General features: G+C 47.3%; 1 protein-coding gene across 7 annotated transcripts in view; it reads left to right on the top strand.

The window, feature by feature from the left end:
- The window catches only part of MYO9A (myosin IXA), a 169,100-nt gene that overhangs the window by 121,618 nt on the left and 19,650 nt on the right, over positions 1–27,832 (top strand). For 5 of the 7 annotated variants that reach the window (XM_032700338.1, XM_032700341.1, XM_032700342.1 and 2 more), the window contains 13 exons: positions 401–596; positions 4,787–4,906; positions 8,828–8,903; positions 13,420–13,563; positions 14,219–14,258; positions 15,159–15,281; positions 19,230–19,310; positions 20,166–20,276; positions 21,273–21,395; positions 22,182–22,331; positions 23,222–23,532; positions 24,440–26,065; positions 27,410–27,491. In XM_032700338.1, coding sequence (XP_032556229.1) covers positions 401–596; positions 4,787–4,906; positions 8,828–8,903; positions 13,420–13,563; positions 14,219–14,258; positions 15,159–15,281; positions 19,230–19,310; positions 20,166–20,276; positions 21,273–21,395; positions 22,182–22,331; positions 23,222–23,532; positions 24,440–26,065; positions 27,410–27,491 — 3,183 coding nt within the window. The remainder of the gene's footprint in view (positions 1–400; positions 597–4,786; positions 4,907–8,827; positions 8,904–13,419; positions 13,564–14,218; positions 14,259–15,158; positions 15,282–19,229; positions 19,311–20,165; positions 20,277–21,272; positions 21,396–22,181; positions 22,332–23,221; positions 23,533–24,439; positions 26,066–27,409; positions 27,492–27,832) is intronic. The other 2 variants (XM_032700343.1, XM_032700339.1) reach the window with 1 other exon arrangement.

Raw genomic sequence — 27,832 nt, 5'->3', positions numbered from 1 at the left:
AGAAAGCCCAATGTTTTACTCATCAGGAACCAGTTTTAAGGCAAGTCACGTGAGCTCGGGTCTCAGCATCCCACTGCCACAGGTCCTTCCTGAAATCCCACAGGAGCCATTTCAAAGTTGACCCTATTTCTACTCATGCCAGTTATTAGCAGAGGGAATTCTGATGGGCAGGGGAGCCTGGGGGATAAAGAGCCTCAGGATTTAATCGTGTTTCTGATGCGATAAATGCCCATTATAAGCGTCGGAGATGATGGTCAGAAAGATGATGGTCCCATCTAATATGGGAGCAGAAAAGGAAGGTGGAAGCAGGACTCAATAATTGTGGAAGATCTTACCCAGAATATCATGTGGATATTGTTTATGTTCCTCTTTTCTCCCCTTCCTTTTCCTCCTTTCCCAGGATTTCCGGGAGAAGAACACAGACCACATGCGGCCGGACATCGTGGCTCTGCTGCGGAGCAGCAGGAATGCCTTCATCTGCGGAATGATTGGGATTGACCCCGTGGCTGTTTTCCGCTGGGCCGTCCTGAGGGCCTTCTTCAGGGCCACGGTGGCCTTTAGGGAGGCTGGGAAACGATACGTGGAGAAGAAAACTGGTACGTGTGTCCCTCTCCTAATCCTGGTGCCTGTTTTGCAGCTGCAATTGAGGTCGAAGGTATTATTATATTGTTTTAAGTAACCTGTCTTATTAAGTGATTAATCTGTTAAAAAATTTGTTAAAATAGCAGGTGGGTTTTTTGCAGGAGTTGCATTTAAAGGGACGTTTGGAATTTAACATATCACAAGAAAATATTTTCACTTTACTGCTACTTGAATTTTTCTGTTTTTTATGGGTGCATGGATAGGAAAACCTGAACATTCAGAGGCGTAAAAATTATCCAGCAAAAAAGGCAAATTGGTTTTGTTTGAGTTCTTGAGCCGTTACAACGAAAAAAAGGCAATAATTCTTCTCTGTCATTTTCCAAGCTGTTCACCCTTTCAGCTCCAAGAGAGCGTGTCTCTTGTGTAGCAAAATTCATGGCTTTGCAGTCACCCAGAACAGCCTCACAGGCATTAAATTGAAGAGAAGTGATGGTGCATCATCATGCTGGGGCAGGCAAGGCCTGGCTGTGCTTTCAGACCATTTCTCTGCATAAAGCAATTTGGGGCAGACGGGTACAAGCCATTACTATTCATTTCTGGGCACAAGAGGGCTTGAAATTTGTGATGAAATTAGAGCCTCAGCAGGGAAAATGTCAGCTGAGTTAGAATTAAGCCCAGAGCTGCCCCATGAATTATTTTTTAATCAGAGAGGTGCATCATGGAGGAGCCTGGGACAAGGAGCATAGGGATGGAAGCTGTGCAAGCAGAAAGAATCATTTTCTTGGGAGCGAATCCCAAGAAGAGCAGGAGGCAAAAAATCAGCTTTCAGCTCTTCCTGGCAAACCACTTGGATGTGGTGGAAGGGAGATGTTCCTCATGAACCAGGGTCTGTCTGGCACCTCCAGGCACGTTTATGGACAGTGGGGCTTCCTGATGCCAAGAGGGAGATGGCAAAGACCTTTGGCTTCCAAAATCCATCTTTCCATTTTCATCTTGTGTAAAGCCCAGGCTGAACCAAAGTGAGCTGGCCCAGGAGATGATAAAAATCTGTTCACTCTTGGGAAATAAGAGCTAATTTCAAGCCCTGCTTCGCTTTCTGTGTCTCTGGCCACCGGTCGTGCTCGTCTCCTCATTCCTCAGCTACCCTTCTGCTCTTTAGTGTGGAGTTTGTAGCCAAACTTGCTTATATCTCTATTATATCAATATATAGGTATAAACTAGAGTCCAGGAGGTTTTCAGACAATTCCAAGACTCAATTCTTGCATTGCCTTCTCTGTCCATGCCAAAACTAACTAATCATAGTGATGGCTGAGTTTCTAAACCTTTTCTAGCATTTGGTGCTGTCTGGTGTCCTTTGGCCTGTTTTCAAATGGCTTTCTTTGTAACCTCTGTTTTTTGAGTCAAAGGAAAAGAAAAAACATACAAACACTCAGAAAGCTGTATAAGGTTTGTCTTCAACTTCCTGACAATCCTCAGATCGTTTATACCCTGAATTTCTCTGGGCATCAAGTTGGGGAAAAGTCATGGGAAAGCCACCAGAACTAGTGGGAGGAGGTTACATAAATCTAATTTCCATACTGAGGTCACCTTATCCATGGGAAAGCCCTACAAATGGAGCTGAGACCACTCACTTTAAGATGCCCCTGCCCTCTCTGGAGAGGTACCCACCATCTCCTGGCATGACCATCCAGGTTGGACAGGACTTGGAGTAACCTGGTCTAGTGGAAGGTGTCCCTGCCCATGGCAGGGCATGGAACTGGATGATCTTTAACGTCCCTTCCAACCCAAATCATCCTGGGATTCTGACTTCTGCCCAGGTCACCCTTAGCAAGGTGAGATCTGTAGCAATGTTTTCATCCACTTTTGCTGTGACCTCATGCCCATCTCCCACTCAGTTGTCCTCCTCCAAAATCCCATCCATCTTGCCAAAGCACCATAAAGCAGGTGGTCTGGGGGAGGTGGACCTGGCAGAAGGCTTGGCCAGTGTCTGGCCAGTGGGATGGGCTAGTGTAGTGTGATACATCCACTGCCAGATGCTTCTCCCTAAAACAATGCAGAAAACCCCCAAACTGATATTTTTCACTTATGGTAGAAAGCATTTGGGAGTGATTAAAGTATCACTGAAATAACCCTATCTCCAAAGTAAAAAGCAGAGAATCAAAGACAGCACATGTTTGAGGTTTATTTTGGGTTTTATCAAACCTTGATGGCTTTAATGAGCCAGATTTGAGCATCTGACTGCCCACAGCTGTAGAGCTTTTGATGCAATGATGGTAGATAAGTGAGAATAACTTCTCTCACACGTGTTCATCCACATGTGCACATTTGATATCTGTATAGAATTTTTTTTCAAGGCAGGTGTGGTAAGGAGGCGGGGAAATATCTGCAACAGGCTTCTTTCATTTAGGGCTCTTTGCACTCTTTTGTCTCAAACCCAACTGGGTCTCTCTTGCTTTTCCCCATCTAAGTCACCCTTGCAACACCCAATGGGGATTTTCCTGAAAAATCCCTGGCTTATGGGTAAGCAGCTCTGCACAATTTTGCTCTGCTTCCCTTTGCATCATCCTCTTGGTTATCTCCTCCATGCCAGCAGTGCCCACCAGTGCTGGGGATGCTCCTGGAAGAATAATCAGCATTTTTTCCTGCTGGCTTTGGGGGCTCTCCTTTTTTTTGTGCTCCTGATAGTGCAGCTTTTGGTAACAGTGTGATTGTCCTCGTGAACCTGTAGGTAAAAAGGAGCAAAGTGGTGTCACTGTGAATTTTGTTGGGTATCCTTCTCTTCCGCCCAAGTGCTGCCAACTCTCCTTGGATGGAACTCAACCTGCAGTTGGCTGAAGGGTGGAATTCTTCAATACTTTGATTTTTAATTATTTTTATCAGTGAGTTTATCAGTGAGGGTTGAAATGGTCCAATAGAACTACGTGTTTGAACTAGATTTGTTTGTGAACTTTGATTAAAGGAACATTATCAAGCTTTTTAGGGAAGAAATTTGGCTAATTGACTTTTTTTGCTGTATCATTGCCATGAAATTATTACACAAAAAAACCCTCCTAATCCTTTGGTGGAAAAAATGGTGCTGTTCATATAAACCTTACTGTGGAGAGTCCCAGCTTTCTCACCCTGGTTTTGCTGGACCCAAATACTCTCTCTGACAAAGGTTTTGTGATCTCGGGCCTGTGCCTGTCCTCAGTGGGCTCTGCAGCTGGATTTGGCCACCAAGAATTGGTCTGTGGGTCAGTGCCCACTGTGGACCTACACAATAACACCTCATCAGAAACAATCCCAGGGGCTTCTGGAGATTTATCCCTGAAGCTGGGCACCAAAAAAGCCAACCTCCTGTGAAAGAATTAAAAAACCCCACCTGTATTTGCCAAGTAAAGGTGACAACAGTCAAAAACTTGGTCCTTGAGGTCTCACTGGTGTGAATGTGAGGAAGAGGCCCCTTGAGAGTGTTCCTTTGGGAAGTTCATGCAGGTCCTTTCTGATGATTCGATGTGTTGGTATGAAATGCTTCCGTACGTGCCGGCACAAGGTAACTCCTCGGTGACCTCATCGCACCTCACGGGAGCGTCACATGTCCCTTGGCATGGCCAAGGGTGGCGGAGAGGTTGTCACAGTGTCACCTGTGTGACCTCTCCTCCACCCCACGGTCAGAGCTGGGCCACCAAAACTCCCCTTGGCGGTGCAGCAGTGGCTCCTTCCAACTCTGGGCCTCAAACTCCAATCTGCCCTCCAGGAGCATGAAACCCTTGTTTAAGGCAAAGAATTTATCTTTTTCCTTTTAATTACCATTTTCTGAGCAAAGTGTGGCACTGGGGTGCAGGGTGAGGACTCCAGGTGGCCCTGTCAGGGAGCATCTGCACCGGGAACTGCGGGAAGCTCCTGGCAGAGGCACAGGAAGGGTTTTAAAAGAGATTAATAAAAGTAAATTTATGTAATAATCTAATTTTTGCCCAAAGAATCTTGGAGCGATTATAAAGTGATTATGCTCTGGCTAAGAAGGATTATGATTGGGATTGGGACGTGGTCCAGCTCTTGTGCCACAGCACCGTGTCTGGAGGAAACCAAAGTTAAATTGTGTCGACACGACCCTCGAGCTCTCGTGTCCCTGGGGCTTGTTCTTGCCCCTCTCCTGATTTCTGCTCATATAATCTCTCTCTTCTCTCCATTTTTTTTTTTGTTTGTTTTTATTTTGCTTCCCAAGGGCATGATGATGCAGTGCCATGTGCGGTTTTGAAAAGTGTGGATAGTTTTAGCTTTCTCCACCACCCAGTCCATCAGAGGAGCTTAGAGATCCTGCAGAGGTGCAAGGAGGAGAAGTACAGTAAGGCTCCCCCACCCACCCTCCCCTCTGATACGGCACTCACACCAGAAATGGAAACCAGGTGCATTCTGTGTCCAAAGGGTCAAAAACAATGCCCCAGGAGCCTTCCAGCATTAAACCAGTGCCTTAGAGCAATTTGGACCCTATTGGGAAATCATTAGGCACAGTTGGAAGAGGAAAATGAAAAGCAAAGTCACCTCTCTGGAGGTATTGCATCATTGGTGGTTTCCCCGTTGATGTTAATAAGGAATATTCCTGAGACAAGGCAGGGTGCTGATACAGCTGGAATTTGACTTCATTTAGGTTTCTTTGGGCTTCAAAACTAACTTCAGCTTGTGAAAAGATTGTCTCCAAGGGCTTTTACTTAAAGCAGAGGCATTTGGCAATGTTATTTTACAGAATGAGTTGAGTAAAGATGCACTTGGTCTCCACTTCTTCCTCCTCACTCCTCCTCTATCACGTAACAAACTCATCCTGCATGACAACATGGACACTCCTGCCTGCACTACTCTGTTTTATTTACATATATAAAGCAATATTTGGTGCTCTCGTGTTTAGCTATCTCATTTTCCTGTCATTATCCTCTCCTTTCGTGTGGCACATTGAAGCTGACAGCACTAGAGCTCTGCTGTGCACAATCTGCACGGGCAGAGCCTCAGCCCAAGGTGCTTAAACATGAAATTTAGGGGGAAATGCAAACCACCTTTTTCTCTCTGCAGAGCTGAGCGTGGTAAGTGCAGTAGGTGCATTTTAAGTCTTCACAAGTCTGGGTTTCCTGTTAGAAACTTTCTGTCAGGTGTCTGTGCTTCCTGCAGCCTGTGGGGTTGGGGGAGCAGAGGTGGTTCAGTTCTTAATTTAGACTTTCATTCTTGTTTTAACTACATTGTTTTTTCCTACCAGTTGCCACCACTCCTGTAAGAAAATATAAAGGAGTAATACTAAATTTGACTAGGTTTTAGATTTTATTACGTGGTGTTGTGCTAAGTGACCTCATTGATGTCACTAAGAAGCTATTGAAAAGGAAGGTTATTAACAGCTATTTTACTTGTAATTAATTCATCAATTTAACTTTAATTTGCAAGTTAACTCAGCAATTTGGAAGGTTTTGGGGGTTTATTTGCAGTTTTTTAATGGGAAGAAGGAAATTCATACAACTCAAGGAGCTTTAACTTAACGGGAAGCAGCAAAGTTGAGCTCAGCGTCTTAAAGCCTCAGTTATTATAGACTAGTCCACACAGTCTGGGCTCTCTCAGGATTAATCTAATGTGTGGATCTGGGATCACCATAGTTTGTGAACTGGCCAAAAGCATCTGCCCAGACCAACGAGTAATTCCTGTTCTGCATCCAGAAATCATTCCCATCTTCCCACAGGGTGTTCTGCTCTCCCAGGCTCCCCAGCTTTGGCTAAACCAGGCATGGAGTGTGTGTGATTTTTCTGTTCCAAATTCAGCAGGTCTGTGGCCCCACAGGCAAAGCTCTTTGGGCTGAGGTTGCCCTGGGGACTCGACTTCTCCCAGAAATCAGATGAGGTCACATCCATGTCATCCTCGCGAGAGGAAGCAAGATCATCTCCTTGTCTTGAATTGTGCAATTAGTTTTGCCACGAAAAAAAGAGAGAAAACTAATTGATTTGATGAGTTTATTGAGATTCCCTTTAGGTCCCTCTGTATTCAGCTTCCATAGCCAACTGATCACCCTTCCCTGGCCATCTCAGCTGCTTCCCTGGCACCACTGGGTTCATCAATTAATAGTTTTTCTCCAGAGCAAGGCACTGGGTTTAGACATTCCTGAGCTCAAGACCAAAGGTCTGCTGGTTGATGTTCCTCAGTAGGGAGTAGACTGGGATTATCCAAGGCTACTCTCAGTGAGGACAAAGACCTGTTGGGCAAATCAGGCCATCTTTGCGAAACACTCCAGCTGAAGAAAAGGGAATGTGCTTGAAAAATCAGAATAATTCTCTACCTGAAATGTAAAACAGATCAGTCTGTGTCTGGGCTGGATGAAGGGGAGGGAGTGGTTACCCTCACACCGCTGTCCTTTCATGCAGAGCATAATATTTACAATATCCTATACTCACTATACAGAATTCTCAAAGCCACATGTGACTCAGCAGCTTAAATGTAAGACCTGCTTCCCTTCTGTTTACAAAATTCCCCCCTGTATTTCCCAGAAAAGGGGCTACATCAGCATGGCAGCTTTTATTTGGCTGTGGCACTGCTGAATTTCTGCTTTAAAGAGCCAAGTGATGGCACAACATAGAAAAGTCTTCATTTTTGGTCTGTCTACAGCAATATTTCAAGCAGATTCCTGATTATTCCCATTTTCCCCCGCTTTACAACTGGATTTCTGTGCTGTAAACCAGCAACTTTGGGCACAGAAATGCCAGTCTTGGAAGAGGTAGGAGAACACTCCTAGGACAAGAAATGTAACCAAAAAATGGCTTAAATGGCAAAAAGAGGGATTGAAAAGAGTTTTGAGCTCAAGGGCACTCCCATGGATTATTTGCCTAGCTTTCCAAAAGCCTCCAGAGTTGGAGGTTGCCAAACGTTCTCAGCAAAAGGGATTTGGTCCTGCCTTGGAGCACAGGAGGGATCGAAGATGACCTGTGGCAGCACATTCCCAAATTTCCTTTTGCTCACATTTCTGGGACATTTGGCCACCTTTAGATCCAATCACTTCACCAAGTGGACCTTTCCAGGCACCTCCTGCCCAACGTTCAGCTTCAAGACAAGCTGTTACGACAGGTCACCAGGTTCAGGAGGACAGGAGATGTCCTGTTAAAGGGATATCACCTGTGAAGGTTTGGTAGGAATTCATCTTCTCCTCAGGGATTTTAGGCTCTCAGGAACGGCAGAGCAACCGGATGAGCTCAGGTCTTGGCTTTGTGTTTCCTTTGTATTCATCTTTGAGAACAAAAAGATCCTCAGGACACCTTTTAGCTCAGCACCTGAGCTGTATTAAATAGGAAAGTGATAAATGTGGGATCCACTAAACCAGAGTTTAGACTTCTTTCTTTTTAGAGAGGGGTTTTTTTAGCATTTTTTTTTCCACTTGGGATGTCTCAGGGTAAAATAAAATCCATTTTCCCCATATCCAGGTGAGCACTGAGATGTTTCCTGTCTCACAGCAGTGATTTCCAGGCAGTTAGAAAATTGCTCAGCTATTTTCATGTCAAACTCCAGATTATCAGATCTTTAAATTTCAGTGGCTTCGTGGCTTGAAAAGTGTTTTGCTGTCAACGAAAATTGTCTCCTGTCTCCCTAAAATGCTTGGTTACAAAACATTTCCACCTGGGGGAAGATAACAGCTTGAAACAACTGCTTCTGTATAACCATGTGTGGCAGCTTCCTTGACTGAATATCAAGTAGATCTTTTATTTAGTATCTTATTTTATTAGAGATATTTTATTACATGTAAATTACTCTAAAACTAGATATCAAAGGAGAGGTTCAATGGGCAATCAAGCCTATAAAAAGTATTATATATAGTGTTTTCTACTATGTTCTTACGTTTGTAGGGAGGGAAGAAGTGTCTTAGGAATAAATTACCATTTTTCCAAGCACCCTATTTATGTCCGGGTGTTTTGCCCACGCAACTGGGTTGTCCCGTGCACAGGGGAAAGCTTGGGAATGTCTTGGCTGTGCAGAACACAGGTGGCTGGTCCCCCCCATCTGCTTCTTCCTTCATGTTTGCTGGGACATGGTACATGTGTGGGAGGGCAATTAGAGTGTTAATTACTCCCAAGGGTGATGACTCTGGCAGAGGTGGGAGCGATGGGCATGTCAGCATCCTTTGCACCCGGGAATGCCTGGCGTGTGCCAGGACACACCCACGCTCCTTCTCAGGGCTGAGCTGTGACTGTGCTAATTGGCTGCTGGGGCCGAGCCAGGGAGAAACATCTTCCTTCATGTGCTGCTCCAGGTATCACTCGGAAGAGCCCGCGGACGCCGCTCTCCGACCTCCAGGGAGTCAACACCATCAACGAGAGGACCCAACGGTAAGGCCCTTTGCACAGCAGGGAGTGTGGGCTGGGAGGGCATTGCCTGGAGTTACAAATGACTGTATTGATGTTTCTCCCATCTTGCTTCTCATTTTTTGTCTTCTCTTTCTTTTATATGTGTGATCAGGTCTAAACATCTTTACCTGACTTAACAGCGGGCGTGGGAAGCGACTTCCCTGCGTCAAAGCGCAGTGGTTGTGGGTGGGGTGGTGGCCCAGGTGGTGAGAAGCTTGAAAAAAATGAATGGATATGCCAATATCAAGGAAATAATCGTTTAATGAGGATGGGTTTGGGGGCAGATCTGCCCTCACACAGTGTGTGGTGGCTCAAGACGCCCCAGAGTGGGGAGAACCTGGAAGTTGTGGGGTTTGAGGTGGTACCTTGCCAAATACTTGCTTGGTTTTAATGCATAAAAGCACATTAACCTCAAAACTATTTGACTTTTACAGATTTTAGGTACAGATTTAGTTTTAAATCCTTCCTTGAAGGTTCTGGCCATTTGACCAACTACTTAATGAGCCTTTCTTGTTCTAAGAGTCAGTTCTGCACTTGGAGATGCAGATCTGTGCCTCCTGTGCAAAAGCTTTGCCATATTCATTTCAGAATGAAGTTGCTTGTGAAGCCAAAGTCTTAATTTCCGAGGGATATCTGGGCACTGCTCCTCCTCCTTTTCCCCAGCTACCCTTGTGCTATCCCTCAGCAGACCCCAGGAACTCTAATTATCCCAATCCCACCTCTGAAGGGTCACGCACCTCTCTGCTTCTCTCTGAGCAGGTGTGTGTGTTGGGGAAAGATATGAAATCAGAGCATCCTCAGCTCCTAAAATCCTCCTTGGAGCTGCAGACCTCTGGCTGTGACTTCATGGCTGCTCTGAGTTTTGAGAGGAGCCCAGAATAAGTCAGGAGGACTCTGAGACTGTCTCCTGAAACATGTTCATCAAATCTTATGTCTCAGAGGGTTCCCTTCCACACAAGATAAAATATCCTCCAAATACATGATTAAACCTAATTTTTAATGGCTTTAATGCCAGACAGCCATGACAGGAATTAGATAGATGTTGTTCCTTTTTTTCTAGGGGAAGAAAAGTGGCTTCTTTTGCCTGGCTTTGTTCATCATGTGCCTTCTGAGTGTCATCAAGACCAGAATGTCCCTCTTGCTCTGAATTCCTTCCCTCTGAGAGTGCTGGTGGCACCCTACTGAAGGAGAACTGAATGTTCTCACATGGTTACAAGTCAGCTTATTTGCAGTGGTCACAGAGGATGGAATTTTTATGGAATTGATGGATTGAATTCATAAATCTGTACCACTTATTGAGTTTTAGCAGAAATCCAGGTGTTGCAAGCAATCCCACCCTGTGCTGGGAAGGTGGTGCAACCCTGGTTGTCCTCACATCCATCTTTCCCACCCCTCCTTGTCTTTCTCCTGCTTCTGCAGCTGCTGGGGCTCAGATCTGTTGGGTCTGTGGTGACATTCAAGGCAGGGTAGGTTGGTGTCTCCAGATGACGTTCACTCTTTCTGGCAGCTCTGGTTGTGCAAGTTTCCCTCAACATAATGTAAAGTGAAACTTTGTCCCTGTGGAGATCCCCACGTGTAGATAAGAGGAGTCCTGCAGTTTCTCCAGCAAGCCTTGGGTGCATGAGGAACCTGTGGGAAGTGGGACAGGGTTTTCCTTGCCTGCCCAGCTCCAGCTTTGGAGGCATGTTAGTTCAGGAGCTTGGGCTGCCGATGTTTTTATAGCCCAAAACATTTCAATTATCTCAGCAAGGCACTGTTGTAAAGGCAGGGAAAGTCCTCCCGACCCAGGCAACGAGGGGATGTGTTTATTTACTGTGGGGTTCAGTCTGTGGTCTGCTCTGTTGATGTGGCCTAACAGACCCCAGCAGAGCAGACAAATTGCCTTAAACAGTCAGAATTGAGGGCAGCAACTACTGTGCTGCCTTCTTCATCCTCCTCAGCAGCTGTGACCTGCCAACAGCCTCAGTTTGATACTTTTACTGGTATATTTGCAGAAAATGTGCTTTAAGGCTGTCCTAACTCCTGTTTTCTTCCTGGTCTCGTGCCTCAGGAGCACGGTCTGGGATCTTTGCTTCCCTTGGGCACCAGCAATGATGGGTCCCCAAATGTCACCTGTGCTCCTTGCCTCTGGAAGCACAAACTGGATCTCTCACAGGATCTCTGTGCTCCATCCTGCACTTTCAGAGTAGGCAGGTAATGAGTGATTTTGCTCTGAGGAATCACATCACACTTGATAAATGCTGGTATTTCAGTTAAATTGCTCTCATTGAGCAAGAAGAGGTAAATACAGGGGTGCAGGTCTATAAGAGAGATTTGCTTTACCAGCTTTCCAGCAGATAGACCGGCAAGGGATTTACAGCACTAAATTAAACAGGAATTTGCTTTCAAAGCCATCTCATGATCATGCGGTCGCTGATAAGGCTGCGTTGTACATCCAACCCACAGGATAGCCCGGGGCTTGTTTCTAAAAGCAATTTTGAGGCATGACATCACACAGGAAGTCATTGTGGAGGGTTTAGGGAGCCAAGAGCTCTCCTCTGATCTCAGAAGAAAGTGGATGGGTGGTTTGCACATGCTGCAGGGGGGGGGAAACCAGCCCTTGGTGGAGCTGCATGTGGTGGAAGTGCCTTTATCGGCTGTGGAGTAATGAGAGCCACGCCATGGGTAACCCAAAGCACCCGGGCTGGCTGAGATCCTGCTAGTTTGGGTTCACTGACAACACTTTAATATGCAGGGATGTCTGAGCAGGTACTGCTCAGTCTGTCTGGAAGCAGCTGGGTGGGCTCAGTGAGATGATTGACCGCCCAAGCACCCAAAGTTTGTGTCAGTCTCATATTTGTATACCCATCATAAATTGTCCATAATAAACAGAGCTGTCACTTTGTTTCTTGGCTTTTTCAAAACCATGTGGGAATTCCTAGGCTTTTCCATTCTCTAGTCTTGTTCAGAGTCTGTATATCCACACCCGGTCTCCAGCTGAAGAGGGCATTGAGGTCGGCCAGGATTAGTGAGGAGTTGTAGATCCCAAAAGTGGACGTTGAGGTTAAGTGGTGCCCATCAACTGTTGGGGCTTTTTCCCACCTGCAAGTAGGAGTTTTTTGATGGATGAGAACCTTGCTGTAAAGAAAATGAAGGTGGACAGGAGGGATCACCTGGATATTCAAGCTTCTCACTAACCATCCATGAATTGAACCTGCTTTTAAAAAGCAGGTCCTGGAGCGCTCAGCCAGGGGTTTTATTTTACTTTGCCGTGATTCATCCCTTCTTTTAATAGTGGTATATGTCAAAATGCTGATTTAATGAGGCCAGGAAGGAATTTGGGAAGCGCTGCAGCAAGGCAGGAAGGAGACTTTGCTCCAAGGCCCTGGCTCCAGGCTCTGAGCTGGCTGAAGGAGCAGCTTTACATCCTTTGTTTTTTAATTTCCATGTGACACTTGAGATCTGCCCTTCCTCCAAATCAAGGCTTTAAGGCAAAGGGCTGCCTTGTTGTCAGACCTCAGAAGTGGCTGGTGCCGGAGGCCCCATTTAAACCACAGTGTCCTTCAGCATCCTCATGACCTGGTGCTGCTTGGAGTTTCCTCCTATTCCTTTTCCTCCTGGCTGAGACAGCTCTGGGGGTGATTGCAGACCCCATATCCTTCCTTAAATCACTTTTATTTCATGTGATGGTTTCTGCAAGACTGATAAAAAATTTAAAATTAAAATAATAAAAAAACAAAACACCAAAACCACAAACCGAAAGTCTGGCAGTTGAGTGCTGCCCATGACAGGCTTCATATAACCCCAGACACCATAGTAAGGCTCCTCCACTCTGGAAATTCTTTGCCCTGATGTGTATTTTGGTCAAGTATCTGTTTCCCTCCCTCCAGGAGAGGATTTTGGTTCCTCTCACTGTTCCCTTCAGCCTCCCTGCAGCCAGGTGAGCATTTCTGGAGACCACAGCAGTTCTGCCCCACAGCAGAGAGGACCAAACTGGGGGGTTGATCTGTGATCAGTTTCCAGTGAGGGATTCTGGACCAACTCATCAGTCCAGCTGGGGCTGACATCCTTCTTGCTGGCAAATAATTAGTTTATTGCAAATTACATTTGCTTTTTCTTTTCCTAATGGAATGATTGTGGGAATTAGAGGAGACAGAGTCAGCACCAGCAATCATAGTCCAGAGGCCACATGAGCAGAGGTCATGGCCTTGTATCCTTCATCCCACCAAAGGTATCCGGAGGTATCTGCAGACTCAAGGTTTCTGTCTGGGAGAGCTGGAAGCTCTTATTGTCCTGCTGATAATTTGATGCTTTTATGAATATTTGATCTTTGAAAGGTGCTTCAGCAGCCAAATCACGGGGTCTGGCACCATGGACTCATCCCATGGGAATGGGTGAACAGTGGAAAGAATAAAGCCTCGGCTCATTTTTTAACCAATGGATTACTTTAGGATCTCTTTTTTATTATATCACACAACTGTGAGTTTTTCTCTCTTCCCAACGGTGTTGGGTGTTGCAGGGATGCCTACGCAGTCGGCTGGAATGGCCGGATGGGGATGAGGCACAGCAGGCTCGCCAGCCCCGGTGCCTTCCTGGACAAAGATGGGATCTTCGTCAACGCCACCAACAGCAAACTGCTGGAGAGGGCCCACGGCATCCTCATGTCAGTACAGGAGGGGATCTGGGCTTTATTCCTGGGGCACAGTGAGCAGCACGGGTGGTTAGAGCATGTGAATAGCCGGGATATCAAACTAGCAGGGTTTCAAGCAGGCTTGGAGGTGTTTCCCAGTTGGGTCAAAGTGACCTCAGGATGTTTGACACGTCTGATTTAACTCTTATCAGTCATTTGTAACGCCAGACCCAGGGAAGAGAGAAGGAGCAAACCTGCTGATCAGACCAGAGGTGTGAGGCACTCCCAGTTTTTAACGTGATATCAGAGTTTCCATTATAAATTAGGTGGGAAGATGCTGATTCTCGCTGCAGCCTCGCAGGAAGGTGCAGAGAACATCCCAGTGTGGCTGGAGTTGACGTGGGGGATGAGAAGCAGGAGGGTGGTCACTCCTTTCACAGTGCCACTCTCTTGCTCTACCCAAATTACCGACATCCCATCATTCCCATTGGAACCATTCCCATTAATTGGATACCTTCTTCTCGAACCTGTGCCTCTAAAGTTACAAACCCACCTGCAGCAGGCAGAGCAGCCCAGTTTCAGTGCAGGTTGGAGGCAGCAGCTGCTGGGGGGGATCTGGAAGAGCTTGTTCATAAACTCCTCCGTTCCGTACGCGTGGATTAATCTGAGCCGTTTATTGTCTCCCCAGGCGGAATAAGAACATCAAAGCCAAACCAAACCTCCCAAAGGTGAGTGAGAAGCAGCATTTCTCCCTTGCTGGTCCCTGGGTTAAGGCTGGAGGTACAGTGATGAGATGCTGATGGGTTATGAAGACCACTGTGTCTACACCAAAACCTTAGTCTACTCAGCCCTGTTCAGGGTTCTTTAATTTAAATAAACCCAAATGATTTCAGCCCTGATTTGTGCTGGGAATGAGAGGTATGAGCACTTCCATCCTCCTTGGAGCTGCTCTGGCTCCTGTTTTCCTCCTCCTGGGAAGGAGCACATATGTGCTGGTGCAATTGAATAATTAAATCTCTACACTGAAATGAGACAGTAGGTGATGCAGGAGGGCTGATACCTGACAGACAACAGACTTGGCTTATATTCACTTTCCCTCCATTGTGGCTGCATTTATTGTATTTTAAGAGATGCCAAAAGATCTGTTGTACTCAGAACAGTAACTCTGGTCCTTGGTAGTGCTGCGTGGGTGGTCAGGATGGGAGACCAGGAGGAGCAAACATTGGTTTTACTCCTCTCTGTGTCCATGTTGGACCTGAAGAGGCAATGATGCAATTAATGGATTAAGAGAATCATAGAATCATGGAATGATTTGGGTTCGAAGGGACCTTAAAGCTCATCTTGTTCCAACTCCCCTGCCATGGCCAAGGAAAACCTTCCACCAGACCAGATTGCTCCAAGTCCCGTCCAGCCTGGCCTTGGACACTTCCAGGGATGAGGCAACCACAGCTTCTCTGGGCAACCTGTGCCAGGGCCTCACCACCCTCACAGGGACTCTGTCCCTCTGTGTGTCCCATTGAGGTTAAGTAGGGTGCTCACCTAAGGAAGCCCTGCCGAGGGTAAGGAGGGATATAGGAGAGTAGGGTAATAACATCTAGATTTTGTATGGATTCTCTCTTTCTCCACAGCACCTGCTGGATGTGAAGTCCCTCAAGCACCTCACGAACCTGACGCTGCACGACCGCATCACCAAATCTCTCCTCCATCTCCATAAGAAGAAAAAACCACCCAGCATCAGTGCCCAGTTCCAGGTAAGCCTTTGATACAGAGCTGGATTAAAGCAAATTCCTGCTTGGGGTCCCCAGGGTACCCAGGAGGACACTGGCAGGCACAGTCCTGCCTCACCCTCCCCACTGTTTAGGCCATGAATTCCACTGAGGATATGGCTTTAGGAAGCTGGGAGGCACCCTGGAGCTATTTAAAGGGTGTAAACGGAGAGAAATAAGAGTGGTGGCGGGTATGGTGGGAGATGATGAGGTGGAACACGATGGGACACAAGAATCACGGAGTATTTTGAGTTGGAAGAGACCCACAAGGATCTTCAAGTCCAACTCTGCAGTGAATAGCCCCTGCAGGGATTGAACCACAGCCTTGGCATTATTAGCACCAGGCTCTAACCAATCTAATGTCAGGATGAGCTGCAGAGTGGAGATGTTGGTGTATCCCCATCCTCTGCTACCTCATGTTCCAAACTGTCATGTTCTGGCGCTTTCTTCACCGAACCCAGAAACCACAAAATCCCAAAACAATGGTTTTTGCAGTTTTTTAACTTGCATCCGTCATAGTCTGTTCTCAGCCAGAATGAGAATTTTAATAGGAGCAGAAGGGTCAAAATCATGCTGAACTATCTCCAGGCAGGCAGAGAATTCAGAGGAGGGACCCATCCAGCATTTGCTGTGCACCAGCCACCCATCCCTGGGAATCGCTGCAGGGAAAATCATCCCCCAAGGGCTTGGTAGTGCTGGGCTCACAGTTGGACTCGATGATCTTAAAGGTCTTTTCCAACTTAAATGATTCTCTAATTATTCTGTATGTGCAGCAGGGCTTGGAAACTGCTCCAAGACACACGCACAAGCAGGTGGTGATATTAAAAAGCAGTTTTTCAGGGAAAAATTGATTTCTGAGCAAGTTTGGACTGGGTTTGACTTCTAATTTTGATTGGTTTGGGGTTTTCTTGGAGATATGGGTCATTTTTAGAAAGTATCCATGTGTAGGTATGGATAAGATTAAATAATTGAAAATATATGCACACACATATATAAAAATATATATATAATTTGCAGAATGTACATCTGTATATATATTTATATATTTGTGTATTTATATATTTGTATATTTATATACTTCAAGTAGACTTGGAGGCATTATCCAGTGGGGTCAAAGTGACCCCAGTATGTTTGACATGTCTGATTTATGTATTTATATATTTATACATATATATACTTTTATTTATTTATGTGGATGTTTTTATATTTATATATTAAGCTCTGTCTAGTCTGGTGGTGTTCTGCTCAAAACCCACTTCTGCAGAGTTTAATTCATACTCATGGAGGGGTTGAAACAGGGATGTCTTGTAGTGAAATGCCTTCCCCAAACCTGTTCACCCTTCCAACCAAACTTTGAAAAGCCTCAGGGGGCGCAACTGATATTTTTAGGTATATTTTTCCAACACATCCAAATCAAAGACCACTGATTTCATTGAACACTTGTTAGAGAGAAGCATTTGGAGGGAGAAAGCAATGAGATGGCTTTTCCAATCAAGAGCAGAGCAATCAAATTGTGGTGCATGGAATTGGGTCACGGGCAGGAAACACAAATGGTTCCTCTCATGAGGTGGGGGTTGGTTTTTCATGGATAAACTCTGCTTTGTGCCTAATGCCTCCACACCGGGCTCACAGCTGCTCCACCTCCATGGATTTTGACTATCCCTATGCTTAGGGTAATCTAGAGGGGAAATAGCTGCCTTGGAGGGTGCTCCAGGAGCAGGGATGGCTTTCCTCGTAGAAAACTGAACCACTGGGATCTAAAAATGTAGACTCTCCCCATTATCCTGGGGATAATATCTTTCCTCACCCCCTGAAAGACCCGATACAGGTGGTGAAAGAATGGGTAGCTGGAAAGTTTTACAGGCACAGGGACAAAGGAACAGGGTACGAGGTTAATCCGTGACCTCGTGTGTCCTTTGTGGATTCCCAATGACCGGAGCTGGCGCCAGATGGCAGAAGGAGCCTGGACCATCTGCCGTGCGTGGGGCAGCTCTGACTGCTGAGGGAATAGAAACACCCCCTCCTGCAGGGCCAGTGGCCACAGCGCCAGCCCATTCCTGCAATTCCTGGTGCCGGGAGCGCTCTGCTTGCCGGGCTTTCACAGGGCTCTTCAGCAAAGGGGTTATAGCCCTTAGAGAGCCTCCAAAGGAGGCAACGAGGATGAGGAAGGGCCTGGAGGGGCAGCTGAGGGCACTTGGTCTGTTCAGCCTGGAGGAGACTGAGGGGGGACCTCACTGCAGTTACAACTTCATCGGGAGGGGAAGAGCAGGGCAGGCACTGATCTCTACTCTGTGGGGACCAGGGACAGGACCCCAGGGAATGGCCTGGAGTTGTGTCAGGGGAGATTTAGGTTGGATATTAGGAAAAGGTTCTTCCCCCAGAGGGTGGTTGGGCACTGAACAGGCTCCCCAGGGCAGTGGGCACAGCACCAAGGCTGCCAGAGCTCAAGGAGAATTTGGATGATCCTCTGGGGCACCTGGTGTGACTGTTGGGGATGGTCCTGTGCAGGGCCAGGAGTTGGACTGGGTGATCCTCATGGGTCCCTTCCAGCTCAGCATATTCTGGGATTCTGTGATTCCCTCCCACCAGCCCGTGTGGACATAGTGGGATGCAGCAGCATCGTTGCTCACTGATAGCTCCCAATAGGCTTTTCTTTGGTAAAAAAAAGAACAATTTCAGATTTTAAGAAAATCAGGAACATACCAGTGGAGCTCTGCCATGTCATGGCATTCCCGCTGCTCCCCGGGACAGGAACAACAGGGATATTTGCATGAGGTTAATACATACAAAGCAGCTGCACTGCACGTGCCTGGGATCCAGCCCTTGCTCCTTCCCAAATCCTGAATGTGGATAAATTTTTCTAAACATGAAAGGCTTCCTATGAAGAAGGAATGAGCAGAAGGGGGGGGGGGGGGAAAGAAGGAATGAGCAGAAGGGGGGGGGGGGGGAAACTTCCTGAGAGCAGATTTGGAGGCAAAATGCTGCTTTCTAATATCATGCCAGTTTATTTAACTCATGTACTGAAAAATTTCTAACGTGGCTTATGATCTACAACCAAATATCCCTTACACCACTCCTATTGAAATCAGGAGTAATCAACTCTGGAGCACATTCCCAATGTGATGAGCTCAGCAATGAGAGATACCCAAACAGACTCAACGCACTCCAGTTTTCAACGTGGTTTTATCCAAAGAGCTTGTGCTTCATCCCAAAATATTCCAAGATTTGCAAGGTGCAGGGATAACATTCCCCTGGAGCAGCTGGATGTGGAGTGATGCCAGTATGAATTCACTTTTATGGGATAGAACTTTTAATGGTGATCAAGAAATAAGGGAAAATAGAAAAAGGGAACCTGGAAAAGCCTTAATCCTCAGTGATCCTTGAGCTAGGAACACGCCAACGTAGAAGCTCTTCTCTAGAAACAACCTCTAAAGTGCTTGGGGTTTCAGGCTTCAGAAAGTATTATGAATTCCCCATCTTTCCTTTGCAAAACTGTCATTAAGAGAATTCAGTTTTAGGCCAGAGGTAAAGTTTTGACAAAGAAAAATCAGGAATAAATGCTGGAGTCACTTTTGATAAAGGAAAATTTGATTTGTGTTTAAAAACCATCAGTGGTTGGTTGGTGGAGGTATAAATTGTTGTCTGGGAACTGAGTTTCATAGCTGGAAGAGGCTTTTGGGATGGGATTTGGGCTCCAGTGGAACTAGGGATCTCAAAATCCATCCCGGAATTATATTTATCTCCTGCTGCTTTGTTAGAAGCAAAGACAAAACCAACCAGGTTGTTTGGGCTGAAACACTCCTTTTGGGGGCAATAATTTCCCATCTGCCTGGTTTACTCATCATTTATTCCTCTTGGTTTTGGTTTATGACTGAAGCATTTGGATTTTCATTAGGATGTCCTCTCCCTTTCCCTATGTCCTCCCCATTACAGGCATCGCTCAACAAGCTGATGGAGACCCTCGGCCAAGCAGAGCCTTATTTTGTCAAGTGCATTCGATCCAATGCTGAAAAGGTAAGTCCTGTCCTGGGAAAGCTGCTAAAAATCAGCTTGGGAACCAATTTTTACAGGAGTTAGAAAGGAAAGAAAAGAAAGCCTCAAATAGAGTTGGATTTAGAAGACATGAGCAATGGATGTTCTCACCCGGGTGTTGTTCTTGATAAACTGCACCAGCTTTTATTGTAATTATAAAAAACATGTATGAAAATATATGATTTTAGTTTATATGAAAAATGTATTGGCTTTAATAAATGACTTTGACTACTTTGAAGCTCCTACCACCCATAATAGAGACTGACAGAACCTCAAATCCACTTGTGCTGGATCTGAGCCATAAAGCTTCCTTAAAATAAAGTTGCTATGGGTAAAAGCAGATCCTTTTAAAACAAGATTCATTGATCAAACTGACTCCACAAGGCATCATATTTCTCCAATTTGACTTTAGATATTTGTCTCATGGATTAGGGACCCTCAGTTTAAAATGCAGGTTACAGTAGGGATGGTTTGAGGATTAATCCTTCAGAGTTTTACTCGGGCATTTAAAACTGAAGCTTTATGCCTTGGAGATTATTTAGTTGCTCAAAATCTTACCCATTAGCTGTGCCCTTGAGGGGTCTTATTCAATTCAGGGGATCCAAAAAATTTTCTTTATGGCTTTATTTATCCAGTTAGTGTTTGAAAGTCTCAGAAGCAAACAGGATTCAATCCCAGTGGGATTAGTGCAGTTCCTGGGGACCTGCATCCCTCCCTCCCAGCGTGCGTGTCATGCAGATGTGCTACATCTGCTGAACCCGTTTACCCCTCCACACACTTCAAAGCTTCAGGGAAAGGAAATATTTGCTCATCCTTGGCCTGGTTTTCCCCTTCCAGCTGCCCCTGCGGTTCAACGACAGCCTGGTGCTCCGGCAGCTGCGGTACACCGGGATGCTGGAGACCGTCCGCATTCGCCAGTCGGGATACAGCTGCAAATACTCCTTCCAGGTTGAGTCAAAGGGCTTTTGGCTTTCACCATCTTTAACATCATTAGCAGAGTTGCCTGAGTGTTTCAGGCTTGATTTTTATTGGAGTAATTAATTTATAGCCCAGCAGGGCAGTGGGTGTAACAGTCTGATGTCCACATGGGGCCGTTCTGGTCCCCACGAGCTGCTCCAGATCTCAGTGAGGGCTCTGATCCCTCCTGCATCCTGAGTTTTGAGCAAAACCAGTATATTTTGCAAAGTGGGGTCCCTTTTTGCAAAAGAAGTGTCTAATTTGCACGTGCTCTTCTGTGTCTGGAGTCTCTGGGAACAGCGTTTGCCCTGTTGTGTCAGTGTTGGCTGTGTCCCATCGGGAGGGGGATCGGCATCCTCTGAACTGCTCAGGAGTTATCCAGCTTTTCCTGTTTTCTTCTTTTCCATGTGTTTGCCAGGTTTTGTGCACATGTCAGTCCTTTCATGCTTGGCTGGTGCCGATTTGTTTCCTGCTGGTGGCTGCTTTGGGGCGGGTGTCGTGTCCTGCACAGCAGCTGCTTGGGAAAGGAAAAATGCTCAGTATTTTTTGCCAGGAGCAGGGATCCCAATCTTACTTGGAAGGAGCTCTCCTCTCATATCACCTCTGTTCTTTGAGTCATCACAGCAGTAACTGATGGAGCATCTCAGAGGTGCTTTGCAGATGCTGGTAACCCCCTTCCACAATGGCCCTTGCTGAGGATTCAGAGCATTTTTTCTTGGGATGACCCCATGGCTCCTTCAAAACCTCTCCTCCCACGCTGCAAAACAGTTGAACGTTGCTGGGTCCCTGCTTTGATGTGCTTCCTGTCAAATGACAAATGATGGATGAAACTGGTGTTCTCCAGTCTATAAAATATTCTCTGTCCTTGTGCTCATTTCAGAGATCCCATTTCATGTGGCCAGTGGAGCACATCTGTTATTTATGGGAGAAAGGGATGCAGCAGGACCCACCTAAACAAATCTTGGTGTTTCTTTTTTTCCTTCTCAGGATTTTGTGAACCATTTCCATGTCCTTCTGCCGCAAGGAGTCAGCCCATCTAAGCACAATATCCATGATTTCTTCCAGAAGATAAAACTCGATCCAGACAATTACCAAGTTGGAAGAACAATGGTAAATGTTCACCCTCAGCTCAACCTTTAAGAGATGCAGATAGGACATTTACCTGCATTTCTCTGTGATAAATTATCATCTTTATATATGGTTCTGTTACTGCAGATATTTTTCCTCTGTTTACCAGAAACCAATGGCCTAAATGAAACTTTGGATATTATTAACATAAAATAATAAGGAATACTATTGTTTGGTGTTGCTGGTTGTAATGAGGCAGCCTCCAAAAACTCTGTCTGTGTGTAGACACAGCTCGATTCGATAGTTGTCATCCCTTCTCTGTGGTGACCAGTGACAGAACCTGAGCGAATGTCCTGAAGTTGTGTCAGGGCAGGTTTAGGTTGGATATGAGGAAAAGGTTTTTCCCCCAGAGGGTGGTCGGGCACTGACCAGGCTCCCCAGGCCGTGGACAGCACCAAGGCTGCCAGAGCTCAAGGAGCATTTGGATGATCTTCTGGGGTACAGGGTGTGACTGCTGTGGATGGTCCTGTGCAGGGCTGAGGGTTGAACTTGATGATCCTTGTGGGTCCCTTCCAACTCAGGGAAGGGATTCTGGGATTCTATGATTTTGCTCCCCTGATAGGAAAACAGAGACTCTGTGATTCAGAGCTTGGACAGTCACAGGCTGCCGATGAAACTGCAGAAACCTGTTAGAAGTGGCTTCACAAAAATCAGTTCCCAACTTTCCCTGGGGCATCCAGGACACAGAAACCAGGAGGATTAAATCACTTGGCTCGTGGGCTGGGAAGCTTTCTGTGCTAGTGTGTTTTTTGGGTTTGCTTTGGCCAGGTTTTCATGAAGGAGCGGGAGCGGCAGCTTCTGCAGGACCTGCTGCACCAGGAGGTGCTGCGGCGGATCACGCTCCTGCAGCGCTGGTTCCGCAGCCTCATCTGCAGGAGGCAGTTCCTGAGCCTACGGAGCGCCACCATCACCATACAGGTGGGTCATGGTGCTGGGTTCCATGGCAAGTTAAACCCACCGAATCCTACAGATGGAGCCAATAGGTAAAACCAGGTCCCCTCTCCGAGGAAGGAGCTTCCCATCAGGATCTGACTCCTAGTGCCTCAATAAGTTGGGAATGGGGGAGACAGAACTGGAAGGGTTGCATGAGGGCAGGTCCCCACATAACACTGAATATGAGCCAGCAGTGCCCTGGCAGCCAGAAAGGCCAACTGTGTCTGGGGGGGTATCAGGCCCAGCATCGGTGGCCAGGTGAGAAAGGGGATTGTCCCACTCTGCTCTGACCTGGGGTGGCCTCACCTGGAATATTGTGGCAGTTTTGGGCACCCCAATATAAGAAAGATATTGAGCTATTGGAGAGTGTCCAAAGGAGGGCAGTGAAGATGGCAAAGGGCCTTGAGGGGAAGCCTGTGAGGCCATCAGGCCTGTGAGGACACTGATGGCACTTGGTCTGTTCAACCTGGAGAGGAGGAGACTGAGGGGAGACTTCATTGCAGTTACAACTTCCTTGTGAGAGAAAGAGGAGGGGCAGATGCTGATCTCTTCTCAGTGGTGACCAGTGACAGGACCCGAGGGAATGACCTGAAGTTGTGTCAGGGCAGGGTTAGGTTGGATCTCAGAAAAAGGTTCTTCCCCCAGAGGGTGGTTGGGCACTGAACAGGCTCCCCAGGGCCGTGGGCACAGCACCAAGGCTGCCAGAGCTCAAGGAGCGTTTGGATGATCCTGTGGGGCACCTGGTGTGACTGTTGGGGATGGTCCTGTGCAGGGCCAGGAGTTGGACTTCATGATCCTTGTGGGTCCCTTCCAACTCAGTATATTCTGGGATTCCGTGAACACCCGTTACAAGGAACCACCCACTGTCTTTGCAGAGATTTTGGCGGAGCTACCAGAACCGAAAACAAGGCGAACCATCCCCCGACCCTCTGCTCCTCGACAAAGCCGCTGTCGTACTCCAGACCCACTGGCGTGGCTTCGTGGAGCGGCGGCGGTTCCTGCAGATGCAGTTTGCAGCCCATCTCATCCAGAACTGCTGGCGGGAGCACCGCCAGCGCCAGCACACCGCGGCCACCAGCATCCAGGCAGCCTGGCGAGGCCACCGCGCCCGGCGGGCGTACGCAGCCAGCAGGACCAAAGCCGTCTGCTTGCAGGCAGCGTGCCGGGGATATTTGGCACGGCAAAGGTAACGCCTCGATTAGGCCGGAGTATATTTTGTGGTGATGCTCACTGGGGAGGGAGGGAGTTGATGTGAATCAGGGCGCTGCAGTGACTTGCAGAGCCTGTGTCCCCTCCTGGCACCTGTGACCCTCTCCCGACCTGCACCGGCCCTTCCCTCCATGCTTTCTAGCAAAGGAGTTTATTTAGCTGCACATCCTGCCCTTGGAATAAGCAGAGCCTATTTCAGGTTGGAGCACGTAGGCAGTGCAAAGCCAAGGCCATAAATACTCATGAGGCTTTTTTTTTTTTCCCCTTGGCAGCAGCACCAGTTTAAGTAGCCTATTTTTAACTCAGATTGCCTCACACCGATCTGGTTGCTGCGCTGGCTCACAAGGACAAGAGATACTGGAGGGGACGGGGTTTCCAACCATGCCTTGGCTTCCTGGCCACAGGACAGGTCATGATTCCCTCTCTGAAGGTGCTGTCTGCAAAGTGTGAAGCACCTTGACCTAGCGTGGAAGATTTGGGAGCTGCAAAGAGCTCTTGGCACCGAGTGCAAGTACCTGCTGGTTGTTCCAGAGGCAGCCCAGGCAGGATGGCAAAGATGGAGAAGCCAAGGGGGTGCAGTGGGTTAAACTTTTGTGGCTCTGACAGCTTACGAAGGAGCTAGACCAGGGATGGAGGCTGGAGCGGCTGCTGTGGGCACGAGGAGAGCTTCCAGGTGCGTTGGGGCAGTCCTTGGGTACAGAGATGGCAGAAGAGGAGAAGGGTGAAAACTGAGCATGCCCTCGCGTTGTCTCCACATGTGCAAGGAGGTGCTGATGGTGGTGAGGTGGTGATGGTGGTGGTGATGAGGTGCCAGTGGTGCAGTGCCTTGAGGGGTCGTGAGTGGGCACAGGGGTGCAATATCTTGTTTTTCTGCTTTCTTACAGGTTTAGAGCTTTGAAAGAGCAGTGCTTAAAAGAACTGCAACTGGAGAACGGCCTGTCAGGGAGAGAAGAGGATGGACTGGAGGCAGATGATGTGTTGGAAATTAGGGGCTCTGACCCATCCAAGTGGGAGGACAGCTCGTTTGAAGAGCGAGTGAGAGCTATAGAGCAACATAAATCACTGATGGAGAATAATCAGGTGAACCACATGGACCCACTGGATACTTCCCTGTACAAAAGGCACGAGAGAGCCAGTAGCCAGAGTGGGATGGACACTGAAGAGGAAGTTGTCGTGAGAGAGAGACCCAAGTCACTGGAGGATCTCAACCAGAAAAAAGTGGTTCGTGCAAAGAGAGAAAGCCGGCGGATGCGCGAACTGGAACAGGCAAAGTTTAGCTTGGAGCTGCTCAAGGTCCGCTCCACGGGCGGGCTGTCGCCCTCAGAAGAGCGACGCTGGTCCACTGAGCTTGTGTCTGAGGCACTTCATTCCCCTCAGGGAACCCCCGAGAGCGAGAGCTCTCAAGGGAGCTTTGAGCTGTTAAGCTGTGAAGATACCCCAAGTAATAAACTTGTTTCCTTAGTCTTAGATGAGCACGAAGTGCAGTCGTTTTCCATGGACTCCTTGCCCAGCAGTCCCCAGGCTCTCCTGCAGGAGAAGGCTTTCTGTGCAGCAGATGGGAACAGCAATTTGCCTGGCTGCAGACAGATGCCTTCAGACCTGGAGCTGCCTGATAACCTCTCCATGAAAGAGGACGGGGCTGGTGACCCCCAGAATGTTCTAAAGGCGCACCCAAGAGAATCCCTCCTTTCCAGCAACCTCCCTACTTTCTATGTTCCGCCACAAGACAACATGAAGGTGAAGCTGATGGAGAATAACCTGAGGAATAAAGCAGTGGAAAGAGAGGAGAGGACAGTTACGTTCTCTGAGGTCAGGAAGGACTCTGAGCCAGGCCAGGGCAAAGCCTTGGGAGAGAAGGAAGAGGAGAAGCCCTCTACCAAGAGAGAAGAACGTGGGACAGTGACAGCAACACAGGCCCTTTCTCCAGACTCTGTCATCAAGAGACTAGAAAAACTGAATGTGGAGAAGGAGGAACGGCAGAAGCAGCTTCAGCTGCAAAACGAGAGGGAGATGATGGAGCAGATCCGTCAGCAGAAGGAAATTCTAGAGAGACAACGCAAAGCCTTTGAGCAGCAAGGGAGGGTGGAGGCTTTGCAGAGGACTGAGCAGAGCAGAATGAAGGACCCCTCCCTCAAACCAACCAAAAAACTGGACAGCCGGCCACAGTCAGTCCTCATCCTGCACTCCCAGAGCAGAGGGGAGCACAGCCCCACCCCCGGCGTGACTCCAACCTCTACGGTGGACATCAAAGGCCTCACTGTTGGGACCAGGGGGAGCTCTCCAGCCCACAGTGCCCCCAAAGACCGGCCTGTCAGCATGTTCATAGAGCGCAGAGAAGGCCTGGAACCCCGAGGCCATTCCAAACCAGCTCTGGACCCCAAGGACCACCCGGGCAGCCACTTCTCAAGGACAGAGCGCCTCCGGCAACCTCGGCTGCCCAACCAGGCCACTGAGGAGACGAGGTCAAGCCCCATGTTCTTCACACCAAAAGACAATCCCTTCGGCCTCCAGTGAGTAAAAAGAGAGTGGGCTTTCTCCTGGGCTTTCCCCATAGGCTTTTTCTTCTGTCAGGGACTTTTTTTCTACAGATGGTCCAGAACTTTGTTTCTGGAGATTGTACAAAACTCGTAGTGAAACAAAGACAGGTTTGAGTTTAGCTCAGTTGATTAGAGTACAGTGCTAATAATGCCAAGATTGGGGGTTGATCCCTGTAGGGGCCACTGACTTAAGAGTTGGACTCGATGATCCTTGTGGGTCCTTTCCAACTCAGGATATTTGGTGATTCTTGATCTTCTAGCAACAGGCAGGCAAAGGTCAGAGGAAAGGGAAAAAGAGCTGGAAATACAATTTCTCAGTCTCTTATGGCATTATGTAAGCCAGGGAAGATAATTATGGACATCAGCAGGAGAAGAGAGTCAATAAAGAGACCCAATACTCTTCCCTTTGCCCTGGATGAAGGGTGAGAGGGGTTCATTTCTCAAGGTAAAAAATGATGAAAAAATTCTTAGGATTTTTGAGTGGTCAGAGTAGAAATAACTCAATGAGGCAAAAAATTTCGGGGTTTTCCTCATTTCCCATATAATTAACACATCCAGCAAAGCCATTTGGAGCATCTGACCATTGTAGATTAAAATCCAGCAACTCTCTGGAGAGAGTTTGGGATGCAAATGCGCTTTTGGGAATGTGTGGCTCATACATGTAGTTAATTACACATGTAATGGGCTTAACAGTCGCTCAGCTCCATTGTGTTGCTTAACAGTGAGCTGCTCCAGCATGGGATCTGGAGGCTGGAGCAAGACCTTGGGACAGCATTTGGTCCCACTCTGTTGTGTTGCTTAAGGTGCCTTGCCTAATTTTGGGGTGGTTTTGGCCATTTAGCTCAAAAGAAATAAAGCTTCCCCTCCCCCCAAAATCCTGCTGCACCCTTTCCAAGGCCAAAGCTCCCAGTTAATAACTGTTGGGAACTCAAGGTACCTCCAAGCATAGTGGTCTTACGGTTTCTGTGCTGATGCTCTGGCAGAAGGTTCCTGTTTAAAATTTCTTTTCCGGATTCATGTGCAGAACAAGCAACAGGAAAAAAAATTCCTGCTTTTTACTTTTTATTCTGCGGCAGAACCATCACATTTGAGAATCCCAAAGTGCAATGGTGTCACCCATATCCTTGATGGATAAAGGTGACAGGCAGAAAGTTGTATCTTCTCGTACTTTGGTATTAACTCAAATCCTGAAGAATTCCAAGCAATTCCAAAACCCCATGACCTCAGACTTGCAATTTGGTCTTGACTGCTTGGGCTGGGCACTTGTGGAAAGGCTTTTGGGAGGAGATGGAACATCCCTGTTCTGTTGTGTCTCAGCAGAGAAGCAAACCATCAATGCCTTTCCAAGGGGGAGCTACCACGGAAGCCGTTCAAAATACCGGGGTCTGGCAGAGGAGAGGTGAGTTGGGACTTGTTTATTTTCTATTTTCATTGAAAAGGGGGAAAAATAACTTATTCTGCCAGTGTTCCCTCAAAAACTTCAAAGAAGTGAACTCTGAAGCACAAGGCGTAGGCAGGGAAGGGGGATATGATGGTACGGCAGCTTTCTCACCTTGTCTTAAAAATAAAAAGCCCTGGAGGATTAATTTGTAGCAGCTCTGGATGAAAGGATCCCATGGTGCTGATGACAAACACTGTCCAACGCCGTCTTGTCTTGGTTTGGTTTAACATACATTTGAGTAACACCCATGATTGTCCATTTCCACTGTCCTGTCCTGGTTTTTGTTTTTCCTGGTCCTT

This window comes from Chiroxiphia lanceolata, chromosome 12 (assembly GCF_009829145.1).
Source record: "Chiroxiphia lanceolata isolate bChiLan1 chromosome 12, bChiLan1.pri, whole genome shotgun sequence".
Taxonomy (NCBI): domain Eukaryota; kingdom Metazoa; phylum Chordata; class Aves; order Passeriformes; family Pipridae; genus Chiroxiphia; species Chiroxiphia lanceolata.
This window is presented reverse-complemented; position numbering and strand designations above follow the sequence as displayed.